Genomic DNA, 18164 nt, shown 5'->3' on the forward strand with positions numbered 1-18164 from the left:
TTGAGCTCATGACACAGAGCATCTCCATCCACCTGCCCTGTAACCTCTGGTTTGTCACTGCCATGCCTCTACCTTTCTGTGACACTGGAGTCACCTTCAATACCTCTGGGCTCATACGAGCCAGAGTTTTTTCTTCGTGCTTCTCACTCTTGGCCTTTCTCACCTCTATTGTGTGCCTTTGCGGAAATGCCAGGAGTTAATGACAAGGTGAGATTCCATAAATACAACACTGGTGCCTGCACTGGGGAGGCTTGGCCTCAAGTCCCTGTTAGTGCTGGGAAGGAGGAGAGTGCTGCATGCATCAGTGATTAATGAGGTGTCAGGCTCTTCAGACAGAAGCTGTGTCAAACCCAGCCTCCTCCTAACATTCAGCTTTTCTCTGCATTCCCATTTTCCAGACCATGCTGAGAAGTTCGTGGATATCTTCCAGAAAACTGCACTGGGAAAATTTCTCTCTGCTCTGCCCGAGGAAGACAGGGAGATGCTCTTCCAGTGCTATACCACTGACTTCATTGCCTTGACCATCGGTGTGTCCTCTGCAAAGGAGCTGCAGGTCAGTGTATGAAGGGCTGCTGAAATTGCTGAGCCCTTACTCAGACAAGCGCTTCCATGGGAGCACGTGTAAAAACGGACACATTTCAGGCTGTGTGAAGTACTGGTTCTTGTCTTTCAGAGAACTTTGCCAGGGTTTCCAGTACAAAAGGAATGACACAGCTTCTCTTTTAATTTTAACTTTGCTCTAACTTTGCAGTGCCTGCGAATTGCCTTCTTATCCTGTGTAGAGGAGCTGAAGGTAGCATCTCCCGTGCGAGAGGAGACGGTGCTGTCCTTGCCTTGGGTCCACCTGGGATACAATCAGTTCAAGAGCCGCCTGCAGAACCTAGCCAGGATCCTGGCTGTACACCCCTGTGTGCTTGCCTACCTTGGTATCGAGGAAGGAGAGGAAGGACATGGAAGACCACATTCAGAGATGGTAGAGTCACTCTGAAGCATTTTGTGATGCTTGGCACTAGCAGAGACCTCTATGCACTGAATTTTAGCTCGTGTTCAGTCTCCTTTTGGTTTCTGCAACAGTAAAGTGGGGAGCACAAGCTCAGTCAGGGTCCTTAGTATCAGGAATAATCTATGTTATCACTGTTAGGAGCAGATTTTGAAGTAGTTTGCCCTTGCAATAATCAAATAGGGTGTTATTCAGTAGAACACATGCTATAGCAAGCCAGATTGAGAGCCCAAGGCTCTGAAGTAATTCTGAAATGCAACTGTTGTGTTATACTTAACCCCCTGTGTGTGTGTCTAGGTTTTGGATGTGTTTGCTGCGATGGTATGTGCTGAAGAGCTGCAGAGTCAAGTGCAGACAGACCCCCCTGAGATTTGGCTGCAGAAAGTGAAGAATCTTCGTATGCCCATTGAGTTTCTGTGTAAAGAGAAGGTTTCACAGCGGAGTGGGAGTCAGTGCCATGAGCTGCTGAAGAAACTTGAGTATGTACCACACATCTGCCCACAGTCTTGATCTTTTGCCCTGCTGTTAGTACAGGCTGAAAGCTGCTCTGGTGCTGCTTTTCTCACACAAAGACTTTGCAAACCTTTCCAGTCTCCTGCTAGGCCCAGTTACAGAGCAAGCATCAAGAACCAGATCTTTTTTTCCTCATCTCATGTAGATTCTCCCTCTAAATCTGGCAGCACCATCCAGTGCATTCCTGCTGGGTTCAAGGGTTAGTTAAAACTCTCCTTAGGTTCCTGGTAACCAGTAATGTCTCCCCACTTCATCCTCTCTGCATTAAGACTCGGAGAGATGGAGCCTTGTCTCTTGGAAGACAAGGCCCGAGAGCTCTCCCAGTTTCTCATAAACCTTGTTTAGTTTAACCAAAATTCAGAAAATTTAGTTAATTGTGATTATTTTAAACTACTTCCTTGATGTAGAAGTTAGAGCAGCGGGAAGGTCCTTGCAGTGGTCCTAGTTCTGCTGCAGTGCTGACTACAGGACCAGCTCCTGTGCCACCAGCTCACCGTGTTGGGTGCTGTGATGTGCTTTGTCCTTGACAAGAAGCCAGGGCTGATAACCAAAGGGCAAAGCAAGAGGTTGCATAAGAATTGCACAAGTGCTGTAGTGGTGAGCATGAAAAGCAGGGAGATCATTAGAGTGGCCTCACACTGCACTTCCATTTGTGTTCATAGCTTATAACTGTACTTTCTGATATCACACTTCCCTTCCCACAGAGTCTGCTGGAACCGGGTTTTCTGCATGTCTCTCTTTGTGGAACATGTGTTGCTTGGCATCAACACTCTGATACCAGAACTTGAGGGTTTAGTGAAAAAACACACTTTGCTTCTTGCCGAGGTAAGCAAAGATGGGATTTCACCTCTTCTCTGCTTGCTTCTGCTGACCATGTGAATTGTCTCTGGTGTGAGAGCTGACTCATTCAGCTTTGTCCTTTTCCTCTGCAGTGTTTTCAGCACGATTCAGACATGAAAACCCATGCAACTTTTGTGGCAGTGATGAGAGTGCTGTGCCAGTGTAAGGAAGAAGTCAGCAATGGGCTTTACAGGTAATGACATTGAGACGAGTCAAGCAGCCGGTAGGAATATTGCCAGTGTGGCAGCATATTTCTGGGTGTAAGCAGTGCTGCATACAATGGCATGAAAGCCAAGTGAAGAGTAATAACTTCCTTTTCCTTCTGCACCCTGAGGCTAAGCAGTTAACCAGCTGGTCTTACATTACCTCCTCGTGGTTCAGTTGCAGATAAACATCTTATTAAAGGCTTTTGCTAAGACAGCATTGAAGCAATTGTGTTCATTGCTGTTTCTGGATTACAGTTCCTGTCCGAAGTCCTGCCTCATCTGCTTCAGAGAGCTGAAGGATCCCGTCTGCCTGCCCTGCAACCACGTGTTCTGCCAGAAGTGCATCAGGATGTGGCTGGTACTGGCACAGATGCATTGTCCATCCTGCAGAGTCGCCATGGAGGATGTTGATTTAAGTGTCTCCGAGGAGCTCAGGTACTTCCTCTCTGAGGTGGAAGCATTGCAATGGGGCTGGTGGTGTGGACAAATTCTGATCTGCTACCCTGAAGCTGTCAGCATGAGCAGAATGGGTGAGGGAGCCCTGCTCCGGGTTCTGTTTACTGTGTCAAAAGACAGCCTTTGCAGACAGTACTGCCGAAGTCTTGCACGAATCCAGCCTTTTGGAAAGCTGGAAAAGCATCTCACCTTGGTGATCTTTGCCTGTCTGCTCTGCTTTATCCATTACTTAAGTGGTTCTGTATTTCAGCATTGTCCTAATGCTTTTTCCCCTTCCCCTAGGGAAGCCATAGCAAGAAATGCCGAGTTCCGGCAGAGATGCAATGATTTCTTCATCGATGTGGTCACTACCATGTGCTTCAGGGACAATGAACCCCCTGAGGCAGAGGTGATCCAAGAGCTCTTCAATCTGCTTTTTGTTCACAGAAGGGTCCTGGGAGGTTCAGGTGAGCTCCCCTGTTCCTGCTGCTCAGCCTCATGGAGCTCATTCTCTTGCTGCTTCCTCTCACCTGCCAAACGTGTCCTTTTCTGTCTCTGCAGATCACCCTACTGTCCACACAAAACTTCTGTCCCCATTTAATGAAGAAGTGGATGAAACTCCCATCATCCGCTCAGTGATGCTGAAGCTCCTCTTGAAGTACAGGTGAGCACAGTCAGAGCTGGTGGCTGTTACATTAGGGAGTGTCTCAGCTTTGTTCTTCATGGGCTCATCAAACCAGTCTCACTGTTCCCCTCACTGCCATACTGTTTGTTGAATTTGAATCATTACAGGTGAAGTTCATCCTGTGCCTTTTATTAATCATGCAGCTTGGCTGGCTTGCATGTAGCTTGTGTTGAAGCATCTGACCAGTCGGTGCCAAGGTGTACCTAAACTTATACTGAATGTGGATGGCTTGGGTGATGTAGAGGTAGCTGACTAACTGATGTGCTCTAGATCAGCAAAGCAATACTCATCCACAGACACTTAATCAAGAATGATCTTTTGTATGCTCACACAGACCTCTCCATTCACACTAGCTCTTCCAGCCCCCCTTTGCAGTCAGAGCACAGGAAGTGACTTCTCAAGTGTGATTATCTCCTGATTCAGATGCTTAAAATAGATCAGATGAGTTATGCCCTAGAAATGCTGATTTAGTCTTGCTGAGGATAAAAGCCTAGCTCAGGCTGTGAAGCGAGATGACGTCTGGCTGTACATGGCACAACTGCCTTTCCAGCTTCCAGGTGGATCCAGAGTCACCCTCACTTGTCACATGGACACAATCAGTAGTTTGGTCATGCTTTAGAGCACAAGTAGTAGTTGTCAGTATTGCAGCTGTGGTAAGGGAGTGTTTCTGTCTCCTGTAGCTTCAATGAAGTGAAAAATGATGTGCAGCACTACTTGTCCCGGGTAGAGCACGATGAGCTCCTAGAGAAAAATGATAAAAAAGAACTCTACTTGCTTTTTGTCAACTGCTTGGAGGTAAGAGCTGGGAGTGAAACTGGTGCAGGGGAAGCAGCAAGGCCAAGAACAGAAATCCTTCCACAGTTTTAGACAGGTTTCTTGTGCACACAACCAGCTGCCCAGTTAGAAAGCCCAAAGTAAGCTTATATCAAATCACCTGCTCTCCAATAACCGGCCTTGCTTTTCGAGGGAAGGTTTGTGTGCCTGCAGCATTACAGCAATCCTTCTTTCTCTTGGACACCTTGGGCTGGTATTTGTGTTAAGTGAGGCCTGATAAGAGTCAAACTCCAGCACAGAAGTGCAGTGAGCAGGGGGATTTCTAGTTGCAGTAGTCTGCTACTGGGCTACTTGTTTTCACAGACGCTGTTTGTTTGCAGAGCTGTAGATTATGATGCTGTTTGGATTGTTCCCTTTCCTCCCTTGCATAACTTCTAGTGCTATGGACAACTATAAGCAAACTTGACAGCAGGGCAGAGGTTTCATTTCTTGCAGTCTGCATTACAGTGGTGACTTTGTAGATAAGATCAAAGTCTGGATTCTTGCTGAGGGTAAGTCAGCTAGAGCTTGGCATCTTGGAACGTGTGATGTGTGTTTCAGCATGCGTGTGGCCAGGCAGCATGCTCATAACTCCTGCTCATCTACATGCTTAGGAAATATGGGAAAGCTTGGGTGCATTGCTGACAATGGTGTTTGATGTGGCAAAGGTTTAGGATACGCACTGGGGGGATCACAGGGAGGAGCTAATGGCATTGGGCTGGAGGGTGCTGTGAGATATAAGTTTAATGTGCTTATTGAATCATAGAATCATAGAATAGTTCGGGTTGGAAAGGATCTTAAGATCATCAAGTTCCAACCCCCCTGCCATGGGCAGGGACACCTCGCTCTAAACCATATCACCCAAGGCCTCATCCAACCTGGTCTTGAACACTGCCAGGGTTGAAGCACTCACAACCTCCCTGGGCAGCCCATTCCAGTGCCTCAGCACCCTAACAGGAAAGAATTTCCTCCTTATATCCAATCTAAAATTGCACAATTACACAACTGCAGTGTGGATGCATTGGAGACGTGAAGTACCAATGCACAGGACATCAGATTCAAGTGGTTCTGCTACTCATGCAATGTCCTGGCTCATCTTTAGGATGCCATGTGTGAGAAGTCTGAGGGCAGCCTTGGATATGAGCACAGAAACTCTCTGCCTGGAGATGGAGGCTTTCTAGAGAGCTACCTCCCAGAGAACAGTCAAGGAGCTCCTCAGGAATCATCTGTTGAATATCTGCAGGCAGTAGCCAAGGTTCGCCTGTACCTGAGCAGGGCTGCAGAGCTGCTCTTTGACTTGCATGAGCCCAGAGGTAAGTCTATTCTGCTATCAAATAGAAATGCTGTATCCAGAGCAAAGTCATCACGGGAGATGGGCTGGATGTGGCCAATGCACCCGTGCTGTGCTAGAACTTGTTTTGATGTATGGCCAAAGGCAAGTGCATCAGTTTTCTCCTGCTTTTCTTTCATTAAAAGTGTCAGGCGTTATTGGTTCTCTCTACCATGCATTAGGAGTGCTCTAGAACTTGCAAGGCTGTGCTGCTGACCCCTGGGGTGTAGTTACATAGGAGCTGTGCCTTTGGAAGATTTATTTTATCCTCTAGATGCTAACAGTGAAATTTTATTTAGAGCCAACCCAACTGAACTTTAATGAATAAATGAATAAAGCATAACTGATGCTCAGATACATGACTGCTGTAAGGCTCATTGGTTTATATGAGTGAGAGCTCTGGGCAGCTAAAAATGATGAGGAGATACTTAACAATAAATAACAGAAGTTTTGAGCTGATTTGCTGACCCAATAAAGGAGAACAGTGTGTGGAGAGTCTCGGATACACAGTTTGTGAAGCACTGAAGTGCAGTAACATAACTAGTTCCAAGGACTTCAGTGTCCAGCCCTTGCACTGAGGATGTCAGGCTAGCAAAATACATCCCAGGAGATTGTTCTTAGTGAGCACCATCACCTTGGCAGCTGAGAAAATGGAAAGCCATAATTGAGCAAGATAGAAGAGTTCTGAGAATGAACTGCCAGTAAATGGGAAAACTTGTCCTTGAGAGAAGGAAATGGAAGCAGAGTATGTCACCCTCTGTCAAAGACTGAAATCCAGCTGTGAAAACACTCTAGACAAGCATAAGAGGAAGAGAGGGCTCTCAAGTTCTCCTGTGTACTTAGTACCAGTAGGATGGACTTGGTGCTGCACTGCTGCTGACTGAGGTTTTACAAGGTAGGGTGCAGCTTTGCCTCTTTTTTTCTCTCTTCCCTTTACAGAGCAAGAGCAGGTAGAGGAGAAGCAGCGTTACCTGGCAAACGTGAAGACGTTCTGCAGCCTCACCAGGAATGACTGGCATCGTGTTTACCTCATCCGGAATGTTGCTAGTCACTATGGGATGGAATTTGCTCAGAAGCTTGCCACAGAGGCACAGTATAAGTGGATGTTCCCAGAGGAAATTCTGCAGCAGATAAAGGTGTCTCCTTGGAGGTGGCTCTGATCATCTCCTGCTCTTCAGTTTGTGCTGCTTTTGGGGTGTTTCTACTATTGCATGGCTCCTGGGGGACACACCACAGTGGGAGTGAAGTTGACATGCTCATTGTTGAATGGAGTTTCTTAGGGCAGCATTTGGGTTGCCATGCCTGTTGCCTCTTTGCAAAGGCTGAAACACCACAGTTCTCGGGAGGAAGAGGGGATTCTTCCTTCTCCAATTGCTGGTTGATGTCCACAGTGCTTTTGTGGACGTTAACCATTAATGTGGTTAATGTGCACAGTAATGTCTGTGGGTTTTTCCCCTTGTAGGTGCAGAACAGCCAGTCTAATCACATCGATCGCTACCTGGCATGTGGCGAGAGTTACAGGGTCCTGCGTGATGCTGTGGGGAAAGCCATGATCGAGTGTAAGACTGAGGGGCTTCTAGAGGCAGAGAAGGTAGGACACATGCTCCTCACCACAATCCTTGTGGGGTCTGGGTGGCCAGTGTTTGACTTTGTGTTCCTGTTGGCAGTGTCTCTTCCAGTGGAGATAGCAGAGTTCCTTTTGCTTTACTCTGGTTTATGTTGGCACAAACACACACGTTTGCTTTTCTTTCTCACCTGTGTTCTAGCACTGAAGGTTATTCTGTGTAACTGAGGTTATTTCTGTGGGTTATTGCTTGCTTTCAGCTCCTTGTGATCTAGCACAGAGGGTTATTTTACAGGGAGCAACACAGGCAACTGACAGGACAGTAGGCAGATAGTAAGAGAAGCTTTATGCCCCCTCCCTGCCTGCCCGTAGCTGCCTAGCTTTGTCTTGGCATGCAGAACCCAAGTGATTGATTTCTGTGTGACTGTAACCTTTTTCCAACAGGTATTTTGTGTAAGAAAAGAAGCTTGCAAACAAAGGACTATGAATGTTTCCGTACCACGTATTGCACACTGGTTGTGATTTATGTTTCACTTTTGATTTGATTTGAAGGAAGGCATGTACTGATTGCTGCCTATTAAGATGGCAGTTCTGACTGGATGTTAGAAGAATAAAATACTTGAGAGGTTTCTGATGTAAAACCCTCCTGGCAGATTTCAATCTGAACAGCCATTCCTGTGCTATTCCATTTGGTTTGTGGGGAGAGTTTACCAGAGCATATCCAGTATCTTTAGCTGTGACAGCCATAGCCTGTTCTCTGCCATCTCATGCATTCTTCTTTCCTAGGCATCCAGCAGCTCCCCGGCTGTACAATCTGCCCATCTGCTCCTGGCTATTTTCAGAGAGGTCACTGCCCTGTATGGAGTTAGTGACTCCAGTCTTCATCCCAAACAGCAGGTGAGGTACTTCGCTTTGGAGGCTTGCAACAAGCATTGCTTCATTGATAGGGATGAATGAGATTTGAATAACTGGTAGAAAAGCCTTTTGTTCTTCTGCCCCAAATGTGGTTCTGTGCTGATCTGAGCAGACTGGAAATGGGCAGCAGCAGGGGTAATGCAGCTGGGAGGCATCTGATAGTTTAGTGAGCAGTATCAGGCTGGTTTTAATTCTTTGAAATATGTGCTCTCAGCAAACAGCTGCTATGAGTGACTTCATCCAGAGCTCCCAAGTCCTCAATTCTGCAGACGTGCAGGACTTTGCATCCTCTCTTGTGATGAATGCGCTGCCATCTCTGAGAGTGGACCCTCAGAGCTTCAGCCACCACGGGGCCCTGACTGAGATGGCTGTTCACACCGCAGCGGTCCTGCTCTGCGGGAGGAACCCTGTCCTGGGGCCCCTGAGGAACCTGGCATTCCAGCCGCACACCATGCAGGTAGAGATTTCACTTGAATGGCAGCTCAGCACCTTCCTAGTTCTGTCATATATCTGCTGGACCCTCTATAGCCCAGCCTTTGTCAACATCAAAAGCACCAACTTGTTTTAGCCGTGAATTACCAATGTATGGTTGTTTCAGTGGTGTTGGCATTATTTAGCACAGCCACGAGCTCTGGACTGGTACCTTTTCAAGGTACCTCTGCATCCTAAGCAGTCAGGCAAATACTTTTGGTATTTGAATGAGTCTGAAAGCAGCTGGTGGGTCATATTGGGGAGACCTGTGTGCTCTGTAATGGCTCCTGCAGCCCTAGTAGAGCAGCAGATCCCTCCACCCCTACTTCTCCTAGCTACCCGTGGAGTAAGGAAACATGCTGGCACACAGCAAGGTACATCAGGCCACCCGGAGAGGAATCCAGTTTAGGATGTCTAGAGAAGCGCACTTTCAGATGTGAACAACCCTGATGGTTCTTAAGAGTGGATTTTCAAAGGTAGAACTTGAAAATGCGCATGGGTATCATCTGCATGAGCTCTGCTCTCAGATGTCTCTTGTTCCCCATTGTGAGTAAAGAGCCAGTAAGCTACTGTGAGTAAAGAGCCAGTAAGCAACTGATCTGTGTATTCAGTTGTCGCCTTGTTTCTTTTTTCCTCCTTCAGCACTCTTTTCTGCCTACAATGCCAGAAGATATCATGGCTCAGGCGAAGGCCTGGGAAGGCCTGGCATCTCTGCGCTGGTACAGTAAGTGCTCCTGACTGGCTCTGAAAGAAATTCAAGGATAATCCTTGGGTTTTGAATGCAACTGTTCCAAACGTGAGGAGAGACACGCTCCTCGGCAGGAGTCATCCCTTGTAAAGTACCATTTGTAGCTATGGTTTATGTGGGCAGTGAGCCAAAGGGCACTGAGCTTCTGTTAGTCTCAAGCTTGTAGCTGTCTGCAAAGTTTGAGAGTGCAGAGGAGCTGCCCTGTTACTTCTGGCAGGGGTAAAGCGGTGTGAGCAGAAGAGGAGCTCTCAGCCACCTTCCTGGCCAGCTTTCAGTTCTCTGCTTCCTGCAGTAGGATGCTACTGCAGACCAGGAATCTGGGAAGGGAGTATTCATGTTTACCAGCCCATTGGTACTCGGTAGCAGAATCTTTCAGGCTTCCATTCCTTGTTTTTCAAGGAGAAGCCCTGAAAAATGCCCTGTGTTAACGTGGGAGCCCTATCACTCCTTAGAGCTTTGGAACAGTCAGTGCTTTTGGTTTGATCTTGAAGCAGATCTATTGCTCCAAAATGATGGTCTCTACAAAAGGGAGTAAGGGGGGCTTTATAAGTGTCTGTCTTACAATAATGTCCTGTCTGTTTCTTTCTCTTGATAGAATGTCCAAATGGCCACCCTTGCGTTGTAGGAGGGGTAAGAATTTGGGACTGGGGGGTGTGGGGTTTAAGCAGGCATCATTTGCAACAATAAATGAGTATTTTGTTTATGGGTTTAATGCTTAATGTTCTGTTGCACAGTGGTTCATTTGCCAAGCTCTGTAGTATTGATCATTTTGCTATTGTAAAATTTACGATGGCTCTAACACAGCTTATACCATAGCTTCAGGAAACAAGAGAGGCAGAGGTCCTGTGCCCTGTATGTGTTCTGTTTGTGCTGGAGGGGCTCCTGCCTTGGAAATGAGTGTTCTTCTTTTGTTTTGCCAGTGTGGGCTCCCTATGGAAACCAGCCGTTGTGTGGACTGTGGTGTCAGAGTTGGAGGGGAAGCGCACAAACCGCTGCACGGCTTCCAGGAATTCAAGTATGCTTTTGATTCCTTTCCCTTTTCAGTGCTAGGTGATGCAGTACTTGCCTCTCATGCTTACAAGGCAAAAGGTACCAACCACTTCATGGTGCTCTCTGGAAGGTGGCACATGGGATTCCCCTTAGCTCAGACATTGGCTTCTGAGGGGGAAGAGGCTCAGCTGCTAGGAGTGCTGTGTAACTCTGACCTTGCAGAAACTGCCTTAACATAAGATCTTGTCAAGATGCTGGTTTAGAGTTTTCCATCTCCCTGCTTGTCCAGGCTGATACAGTTTGTGGTTCTACCCCAGCATATAGTAATGGGTAGGTAACCTTTTCTGAAATGGATCAACATGACTGAGGAAGTCCTTCCAGAGCTCCAGTAACTATGGCTTGTGCTCCCTGCTCCTCGATTCTCTGGGGAAGCACTTACAGCCCTTGTGTAAGAATGCTGAAGTTACCAATTCTAGCAGCAGTGGTTTCTTATCTACCCAACATGGAGTTGCCCAGTCTTGCCCTGCAGGGCTGGATGTTGCCTCTTTCATGTAAAACTTTAGGAAGAGATGTCCAAGCAAGAGTAATGAGCCAGCAAAACCAAATGAATCGGCTTGTTTCTGTACAAAACTTACTGCAAGTCCTCATTCCCCTGTAGCACTTTCAGTTAGCAGCTTTTGTGGCATTCAGAGATGCTACCGGTCAAACAGACGTTGCTGGGTATAAAAGACATCTCACGCTTGCTTTGTCAAGGCAAAAAACCCTGTACATACACTTTCCAACAGGAGTAATGAAGACAGAACTCAGACTGGCCACGTCCTTGGAGATGTAAAAGACAGAAAAACAAAAGGAGTGTCTGACCGGGACATGTCCCCAGTTGTCTTTGTTCTGACACGTTTGCTCACGCATCTGGCCATGTTCCTGGGAGCCACGAAACATCCTCAGGTACCTTCCCATCCTAGTGCCAAGGGGCTACATAAAATGAAATGAAACCTTTGAACGATGCAAGTCCCTTTCATAGTATTGCCAAGTAACTGGGGCAGTCTTTCAAGATGCAAGACCCTAGAGTCAGTTCCCTCCTTGCCCTGCAGTGATTTTGGTTCCTTCATGCACTTCCATGCATGGAAATGCATATACACACCCTTCAAGTGGTAGGACTTGTATAGGACAGAGCTGGCTCTCTGGTGGCACTGTAGTTCTGCATGGCTTGTGCTTGAACTGGATGTTATCGGTGATGCTCATTCTTGCCTTTTCTGGCTCTTCAGTCACTGCAGAACATTATCAAGCCACCAGTGCACAACTCTGTGAGTTTCCTGCAGCAGCACATTCAGGAGGACCTGGCACAGCTGACAAAGATCCTGGGGAAGAGTGTGGATGAGACTATCAACATCTTTCACCTTGTCCTCAGCAGCTTTCTCAAGGACCCCCATCAGCACCCAGGCCAGTGCCATATGACAGCTGCAAGCTGTGTCAGCACTCGAAGGGCAGCAGTCATTTGGCTGCTTTGCCAATGGACAGTAGTTGAGCTGATGAGGAAGATCCAGAAATGTGAGGCTTGTTTCTCAGCGTAGGGAGGCTGTTCACTTCTTCAGTGGAGTATGTGGGGCTTGCAAGGTTTGGTGCATAATTCTGGAAAGGAATTATTGCATAAATAACCTCATGTTGTGTTGATGGAGCTTTCAGCTCAGCAGCAGAGGTGCTACTCAACTCAGCCATTGACTCGTTGTGTCATACAGGGATTTATATGCAATAGCCATATTTTTAGTGTGTGACAGCATGAATCCATATTCTGAGCTCTGTTCCTTGGTCTGTCATTGATCATGGTCTGACCTTGGACAGCTTGTTCAACCTTTCTGGGATTATGAACGACTGGTGTAAATGCCCCTGGCCTTCAAAGGAAGGACTGGACTGAAGCTGCTGAAAACCTGAGATCACTGTGGGCTGTTTTGGGTGACACTATCCAGTTAGACCAAGATAGTTAGATCACAGGACCTCCATAATTGCTCGTGGGTTCATGATGCTAACTTGCAAGGATGTCACATCTGAAAGCTTAGAGAATATGTGCTTTCTTTAAACTAAAGTGTTGCAGTTGTAAGAGATGAAATATTCCTGTTGCAGGGCCAGTTCAGTTCGATGATGTGCTCTCCACCAAGGAGAGGAGAAACACGTGGGAAAAAATTGTTGCAAAAACAATTATTGTTCCTGAATTGGAGGTGAGAAATCTTCTGTATCAGACTTAAGTAGCTGTGCAGTTCAAAATCCACTTACTGGAAATCTGACCTGCTGCAGTATCTGTGCTATATACTTTTCACCCAGCTATTCCTAAAGCCAAGCCATCTGTGACACAGCTGCAGGTTAGCTTGCATTTGTGAGTGTCAGCCAACTCTATTTTACTTGTGGAAATGAGTATCTGAGACTAGAGCTGTTGAAAGCACTTGTCCAGGTGAACACGTGGTTGCCCTAAATGTATCCTGTCTGCCTTTTCTTCCCTTATATGCACCATCTCAAGAATGGAAACCCTGTGAGCTGGATGAGCTGGAGAACAAAGAATAACTTTATTATTCTTTTATTGTTATCATTTAGTTCTTACATTTATTTTTAATATTAATTGTATAATATTTATTATTATTTATTATGCTGTCTTGTAGTGTGTTTTACGTGTGATCCCTGGGAGCTCATCTTCTGTTCTGACATACCTGTGTCAATTGGTCGTCAAGCTCCAAGGGAAACAGACTCTGGTGGTTCAGTGTGGCAGGACGCTGCCAGCTCTGATCTCATTCTTTGGTTGGGTTTTTTAAATGCAGGATTTGGACAAAAAACTTCTGAAGTTAAACAGACAAATACAAGAGGACGAGAGGATTTCTTCCAACCCAGTACTGAAAGTCGTGTATGGTGACCCAGCCACTTTCCTGTCCCAGCTGCCAAGGGACAGTCACATACATCACTCCAAGATGTGGAGCTGCCGAAAGAGGATTTCAGTGGAGAACCTGGGCCATGTAGTCCAGCAAAAGAATGCCAAGGACAGTGTCCCTCTCCTCTGGAAGTTCCTGCAGAAGGTGGGTGCGACACAGGGATGAGGCTGCAATGGTCAGAGATCAGTTCACAGAACCAGACTGGTTGTGGCTGGAGGGGACCTCTGGAGGTTGTCTGGTCCAACCCTGCTCAGGCTGGTTGTCCCTACAGCCAGTTACCCAGGACTGAGCCACCATTTGATTATACAGTCTCTATTCTCATAACTTTAATCTCAAGCACTGCACATGTAAAATAGTTTTTATTACAAATATTTCAAAAGTAATTCCATGGGAAGTATTCCAACCTGGTTCATCTGGGAACAAGCTTCCTCACAGGCCCCCTTTCCTCTTCCAGGAAGCAGAACTGAGGCTGGTTAAGTTCTTACCAGAGATTCTGGCTCTGCAGAGAGACTTGGTGAGGCGATTTCAGAACACTGCTGAGGTCAAACACGGCTCCATCAGAGACTTCCTCAGCGAACCCCTCTCAGGTGAGAAGACTCTGCCAAACCTGTAATTGGGGAAACAAAAAGCACTGGATAGTCCAGTTGAAAACGAAGGTGAAAAGTTCTCTTGAGCTGCAATCTTAACCCCTCATTTTCCTTTTTTATGAAGAGGAGACCTTAACCCTCGAGTTAAACTTGGAAAAGTCATCAGGTGACTTTAAAGACAGTTAAGCACAGGCAGATTGTTCACAAGGGACAGAGGGGACTCGGCTCAGAGATAGGCAAGATAAATCCCTCAATGCAGCAGTGTGTTTATTTAACTTTTTAAGCTCTGTCCTAGAGTAGGGCCTGCCTAAAGGTGGAAGAGATGTCCATCCATTCATGAGCAGCGTGCAGGTGTTTTGTGGTAACTCCTTCGGTTGTACTTAAGCACATCTTTCTGTTACTCCTCAGATGTGATGAGGGAACTGTTACAGAGGAGAGTGAATGTGTTTCTGTCTGTCTGGAACAAGCTGAGAAGCTCACTGGACACCAATGGTGAGTCCCCTTCTTTCCCAGCATTGTTCTGAGGGTGATAGGAACAAGGGCTTCCCAGCTGTTTAACAGTGCTCCTCTACTCTTCACCAGTTCAACTTCCTTCCATCAAAGATGTTGAGACATATGCTCAGAACTGACCCTGCCCACTAAAGATTTGGGAATATCTGGGTGCAGAGGGACAAATTTGTTTCCCTCCTGTAAAAGTCTCTCCTGAACTTGTTCCCTTCCATGCTTATCTGTAAAGGAAAGAGCACTGCTCTGCTCAAGTTCTGTACTTTCTCCTGCCATGGGTCAGCTCAGGAGAGGCTTGCTCATCGTGGGCTGGCTCTGGGCCACCTCAAGCAGCCTTCTCTGCCTTTTATTTCAGGGGAAATTAAGCTTCCTGATGGCTACTGTGAGGCTGACCTTACCCTGGACAGCCAGTTTGAGGTCCTTCTGCCACGTCGACGGGGACTGGGCCTCTGCTCCACAGCGTTAACCAGTTACCTCATTAGTCTGCACAATGACTTCATCTACTCAGTGAACAAGCACATCAAGGAAGATGATAGGTACGTTGCTAGGTATTTTTGGGGGGCTCTGTTGTATTGCCTGCTACAGCACAACCAGCTTTTCCTGCTTCATAAAGGCTTCTTGCTCTAAATGGAGATTGTTTTCTCTTCTGCAGGTACTTGATCAGTCCTTCAGAAGTGTCTGACCTGCACTTGATCAGTTACGAGGCTGAGAAAGACCTGATTCCTCTGATCCTGTCCAACTGCCAGTACAGCATGGAGAAGGGAGGGGAGACGTTGCAGGACTTTGATTTGGAGAAGATCCAGCAGCAAGTCATCAGCAAGTTCCTGCAGGGGAAACCACTCATCACCCTAACGGTAGGACAAGGCAGCTTAGCTATGCTTCCTGCAGACAGCTTCTCAGCTGCTGCTGGAGCCCTGCAGTGTTTGCTGCAGCTGGGCATGCGCTGTAATGGGGCAAGCAAAGCTTTACAGCTGTGGGTTTCTCTCCTGACAGGGAATACCCACCCTCGTGTACAGACGTGATCGGAATTACGAACAGCTCTTTAATGATGTCAGGAATAAGGTGGATCAGGTGGGTTTCTGCACTGGAGGAAATGGGGCAAGCACATGATCCCTGATGTCCCTAGAAATGTCGGGTTTGTCCTGTGTCACTTGCCTTGTTCATCTGAAGGCTGGTCCACTAATCTCTCACCATGCCTTGAATGGCTGCCCTCTGTCAGTCAGGATTTAAGAAAGAAAGGGATACACTTAAGCACTATCAGTTTCCTAAATCAGGGGCTCTGCCATCTTCCATGGCTTTAGCAACTTGAGCAGCAGATAAGGATTGCCTCCAAACTAATGCTGGCAACTGCTTTGACTTTGTGGTTTTCAGAGTGCTCTCCCCAGTTCTGTGATGAACATGATCAGTGGGGAACTACAGTCTTACAGTGATGTCTGTGATGCTCTGTCTGTCACTGAAATTACCCTGGGATTCCTGGCCATGGCTGGAGAGGATCCAGAAATGCTTTTGACTGACTACATTGAGAAGGTTCTGCACATGGGTGACCAGACAAACCCTCATGTACTGCAGGTGAGTCCTGAGAGCAAAGCTCTTACTATTATGGGATAAAATCCAGCCAGTCTGATCTCCAAGCCCAGCACAAATTCAGCTTGAAAAGGTGATAGAATTCCCTCTCCACTGTATTCAACATCAGGGAGGAAACAATTTTCACTTCCCCTGCAACCAGTGGGAGTATCTAATAGTTTGTGGTGCTCAGCTGGTTCTTGCGGAACCCTACAGAAGGGTCAGGTGCAGGATGTGCAGAAGGTCAAACTTCTCTGCAGATCCAAGTTCTTGTCAGCACCAGGAAGGAGAATTCTCAGTTGAGTGTCAGCATAATGAGTTGCAATGCTAAAACTGAGAAGGGAGAACTCTCAATTATGAGTCAGCTTTCAGCAACACTGGTTTGCTGCTGCTGAGCAGGACTGAAAACATCCCTTTACCTGTGGTGACAGGGCAAGGTTTTATCCGCTAATGATGTGTGAAGAGGCCCTTGACTGATAAGGGCCAAAGGCACCATGTTATGACAAGTACGTGTGACGGAGCCAAATCACTTTCCCACTCCCCTTCATGATACCAAAAAGATGGATTATTGAAGGCAAACTGGGGAAGAGGGAGAGAAGCCTATTGCAGACCTGGGTGAAAAGGGCTCAGCGAACTCCCTCCCTCTGCCTTGTGCTCTTCTGCAGCTCTGCTGCATGGGCAGGGCAGGATGTGGTCAGGTTCCTAAATACATCCTTTACACCCAGGGTCACTCCATAGATGTGTTTTTTCTTTCAGGCCCTCAGACAATGCCATCTAAAGCACAACATAGCCCTGTGGCAGCTTCTCTCTACCCACAAATCTGAGCAGCTTCTGCGCCTCAGAAGGGTAAGGTACCCTCATAACATTAACTGTCTCATCAGCTTTTTCCTGTCCTCCAACTGAACTTGCTCAAATGTGTGTGTTTGGTTTGGTTTTATTCCCTGACTGCATTTTTAGGACCCTTTTGTGGACATCAGTGCTGCCTACAAAGATGAGCTCACTCCAGAGACCTCCAAGCTCCTCACCACCTTCCTTGTAAACTCAAGGCTGGAAACCTTCCTGCAGGAACTCCATGAAATGATAGTCTTGCAGCTGAGACACATCCACACTGTAGGTGAATTCAGCCCCGAGTGGAGGTAAGAGCTGCATAGCCCAAATGCACCACAGTTGTTAACTTAGGCTGCTCTGGCTCTGAAAACGCACGTGATGGAAATGGTTCCCTTGGCAAATGACCGCCCTGCCTGACACCAACGTTAAGAGCATTCAGCTCTGAGCCATGCTGCCTGTTTCTGGTATGCATAACTCTCTTTTACACAAGGTGTGTTGGGAGCGCTGCTGTTTATGGGCACCAAACACAAGCCCTTCTGCAGTCACTTGGATGAATGCACACAGCTTGGTTCTGACCTGCAGCCTCTTGTTGCTGGGTTCTCTGGCAGGCTGTTAGATCCTCCTCACTACAAAATACATGTATTAAACCACTGTATACTTAGTGTGCATGCTGCCATGTGGCACTTGTAGTTTCCTAGACACCATTTATTAACACTACTTCTGCTGTTTTCCAGCCTGAAGGAATCGCTCCTGCCTTATCTTGATGCAAAACGCTCTGAGTTAGCCACGGAGCTGGAGGAGCTCTTCCCGGACCAGATTCTTCTCTCTCAGGTTACTGCTACCTGGAAAGCGGCTGCTGTCTTCAAACGGGAGCGCAGGGAGGGCTAAGCCTGGCAGCAGCACGGCTGCTTGGCTAGCTTCAGCACCGCTGGGCTGGCGCACAGCACTGGGGGCCGCAGGCACCCGAAGGCTGCCCCTCTGACTGGACCCTCCTTGGGGCATCACAAATCCCCTGATGAGGGACTCTCAAAGCGCCATTCCCCGGGGCCGGGGCTGATTTTTGCACTCTCCTTTCTCCTGTCCCTTCGCCCGCATGGGGCTGCACCTCCGCCGAGGAACCAAGCAGACCCGCGGGCCCAAGCTGCCTCTTCGCTGCCTTAACCCCGCCTGGGGCCGGCGCGCCCCGGAGCCCTTTCCCAATAAAGCTCCTTCTCTCTCCCGCGGCTCCTCCCGTTCCTCCGGCCAGGCCGCGCTCCGCCC

General features: G+C 47.5%; 1 protein-coding gene across 4 annotated transcripts in view; it reads left to right on the forward strand.

The window, feature by feature from the left end:
* The window catches only part of RNF213 (ring finger protein 213), a 47073-nt gene extending 29275 nt beyond the window's left edge, over positions 1 to 17798 (forward strand). The window contains exons 37-66 of one of the 4 annotated variants that reach the window (XM_061376992.1): positions 399 to 553; positions 752 to 973; positions 1298 to 1479; positions 2218 to 2338; positions 2446 to 2546; positions 2815 to 2994; positions 3298 to 3461; positions 3556 to 3658; positions 4360 to 4474; positions 5595 to 5805; positions 6762 to 6958; positions 7291 to 7413; positions 8173 to 8283; positions 8516 to 8758; positions 9415 to 9496; positions 10116 to 10150; positions 10441 to 10535; positions 11296 to 11455; positions 11776 to 11956; positions 12629 to 12723; positions 13315 to 13566; positions 13877 to 14009; positions 14418 to 14501; positions 14869 to 15049; positions 15166 to 15367; positions 15507 to 15584; positions 15885 to 16082; positions 16833 to 16922; positions 17034 to 17212; positions 17639 to 17798. In XM_061376992.1, coding sequence (XP_061232976.1) covers positions 399 to 553; positions 752 to 973; positions 1298 to 1479; positions 2218 to 2338; positions 2446 to 2546; positions 2815 to 2994; positions 3298 to 3461; positions 3556 to 3658; positions 4360 to 4474; positions 5595 to 5805; positions 6762 to 6958; positions 7291 to 7413; positions 8173 to 8283; positions 8516 to 8758; positions 9415 to 9496; positions 10116 to 10150; positions 10441 to 10535; positions 11296 to 11455; positions 11776 to 11956; positions 12629 to 12723; positions 13315 to 13566; positions 13877 to 14009; positions 14418 to 14501; positions 14869 to 15049; positions 15166 to 15367; positions 15507 to 15584; positions 15885 to 16082; positions 16833 to 16922; positions 17034 to 17212; positions 17639 to 17792 — 4427 coding nt within the window. In that variant the 3' untranslated portion in view covers positions 17793 to 17798. Of the gene's footprint in view, positions 1 to 398; positions 554 to 751; positions 974 to 1297; positions 1480 to 2217; positions 2339 to 2445; positions 2547 to 2814; positions 2995 to 3297; positions 3462 to 3555; positions 3659 to 4359; positions 4475 to 5594; positions 5806 to 6761; positions 6959 to 7290; positions 7414 to 8172; positions 8284 to 8515; positions 8759 to 9414; positions 9497 to 10115; positions 10151 to 10440; positions 10536 to 11295; positions 11456 to 11775; positions 12724 to 13314; positions 13567 to 13876; positions 14010 to 14417; positions 14502 to 14868; positions 15050 to 15165; positions 15368 to 15506; positions 15585 to 15884; positions 16083 to 16832; positions 16923 to 17033; positions 17213 to 17638 lie in introns of those variants that run through there. The other 3 variants (XM_061376990.1, XR_009728994.1, XM_061376991.1) reach the window with 3 other exon arrangements.
* Positions 17799 to 18164: the final 366 nt, after the last annotated feature.

This window comes from Neopsephotus bourkii, unplaced genomic scaffold, assembly GCF_033783945.1.
Source record: "Neopsephotus bourkii isolate Nb327-2 ecotype Australia unplaced genomic scaffold, CSIRO-AGI_Nbou_v1 NB_1749, whole genome shotgun sequence".
NCBI classification, from domain to species: domain Eukaryota; kingdom Metazoa; phylum Chordata; class Aves; order Psittaciformes; family Psittacidae; genus Neopsephotus; species Neopsephotus bourkii.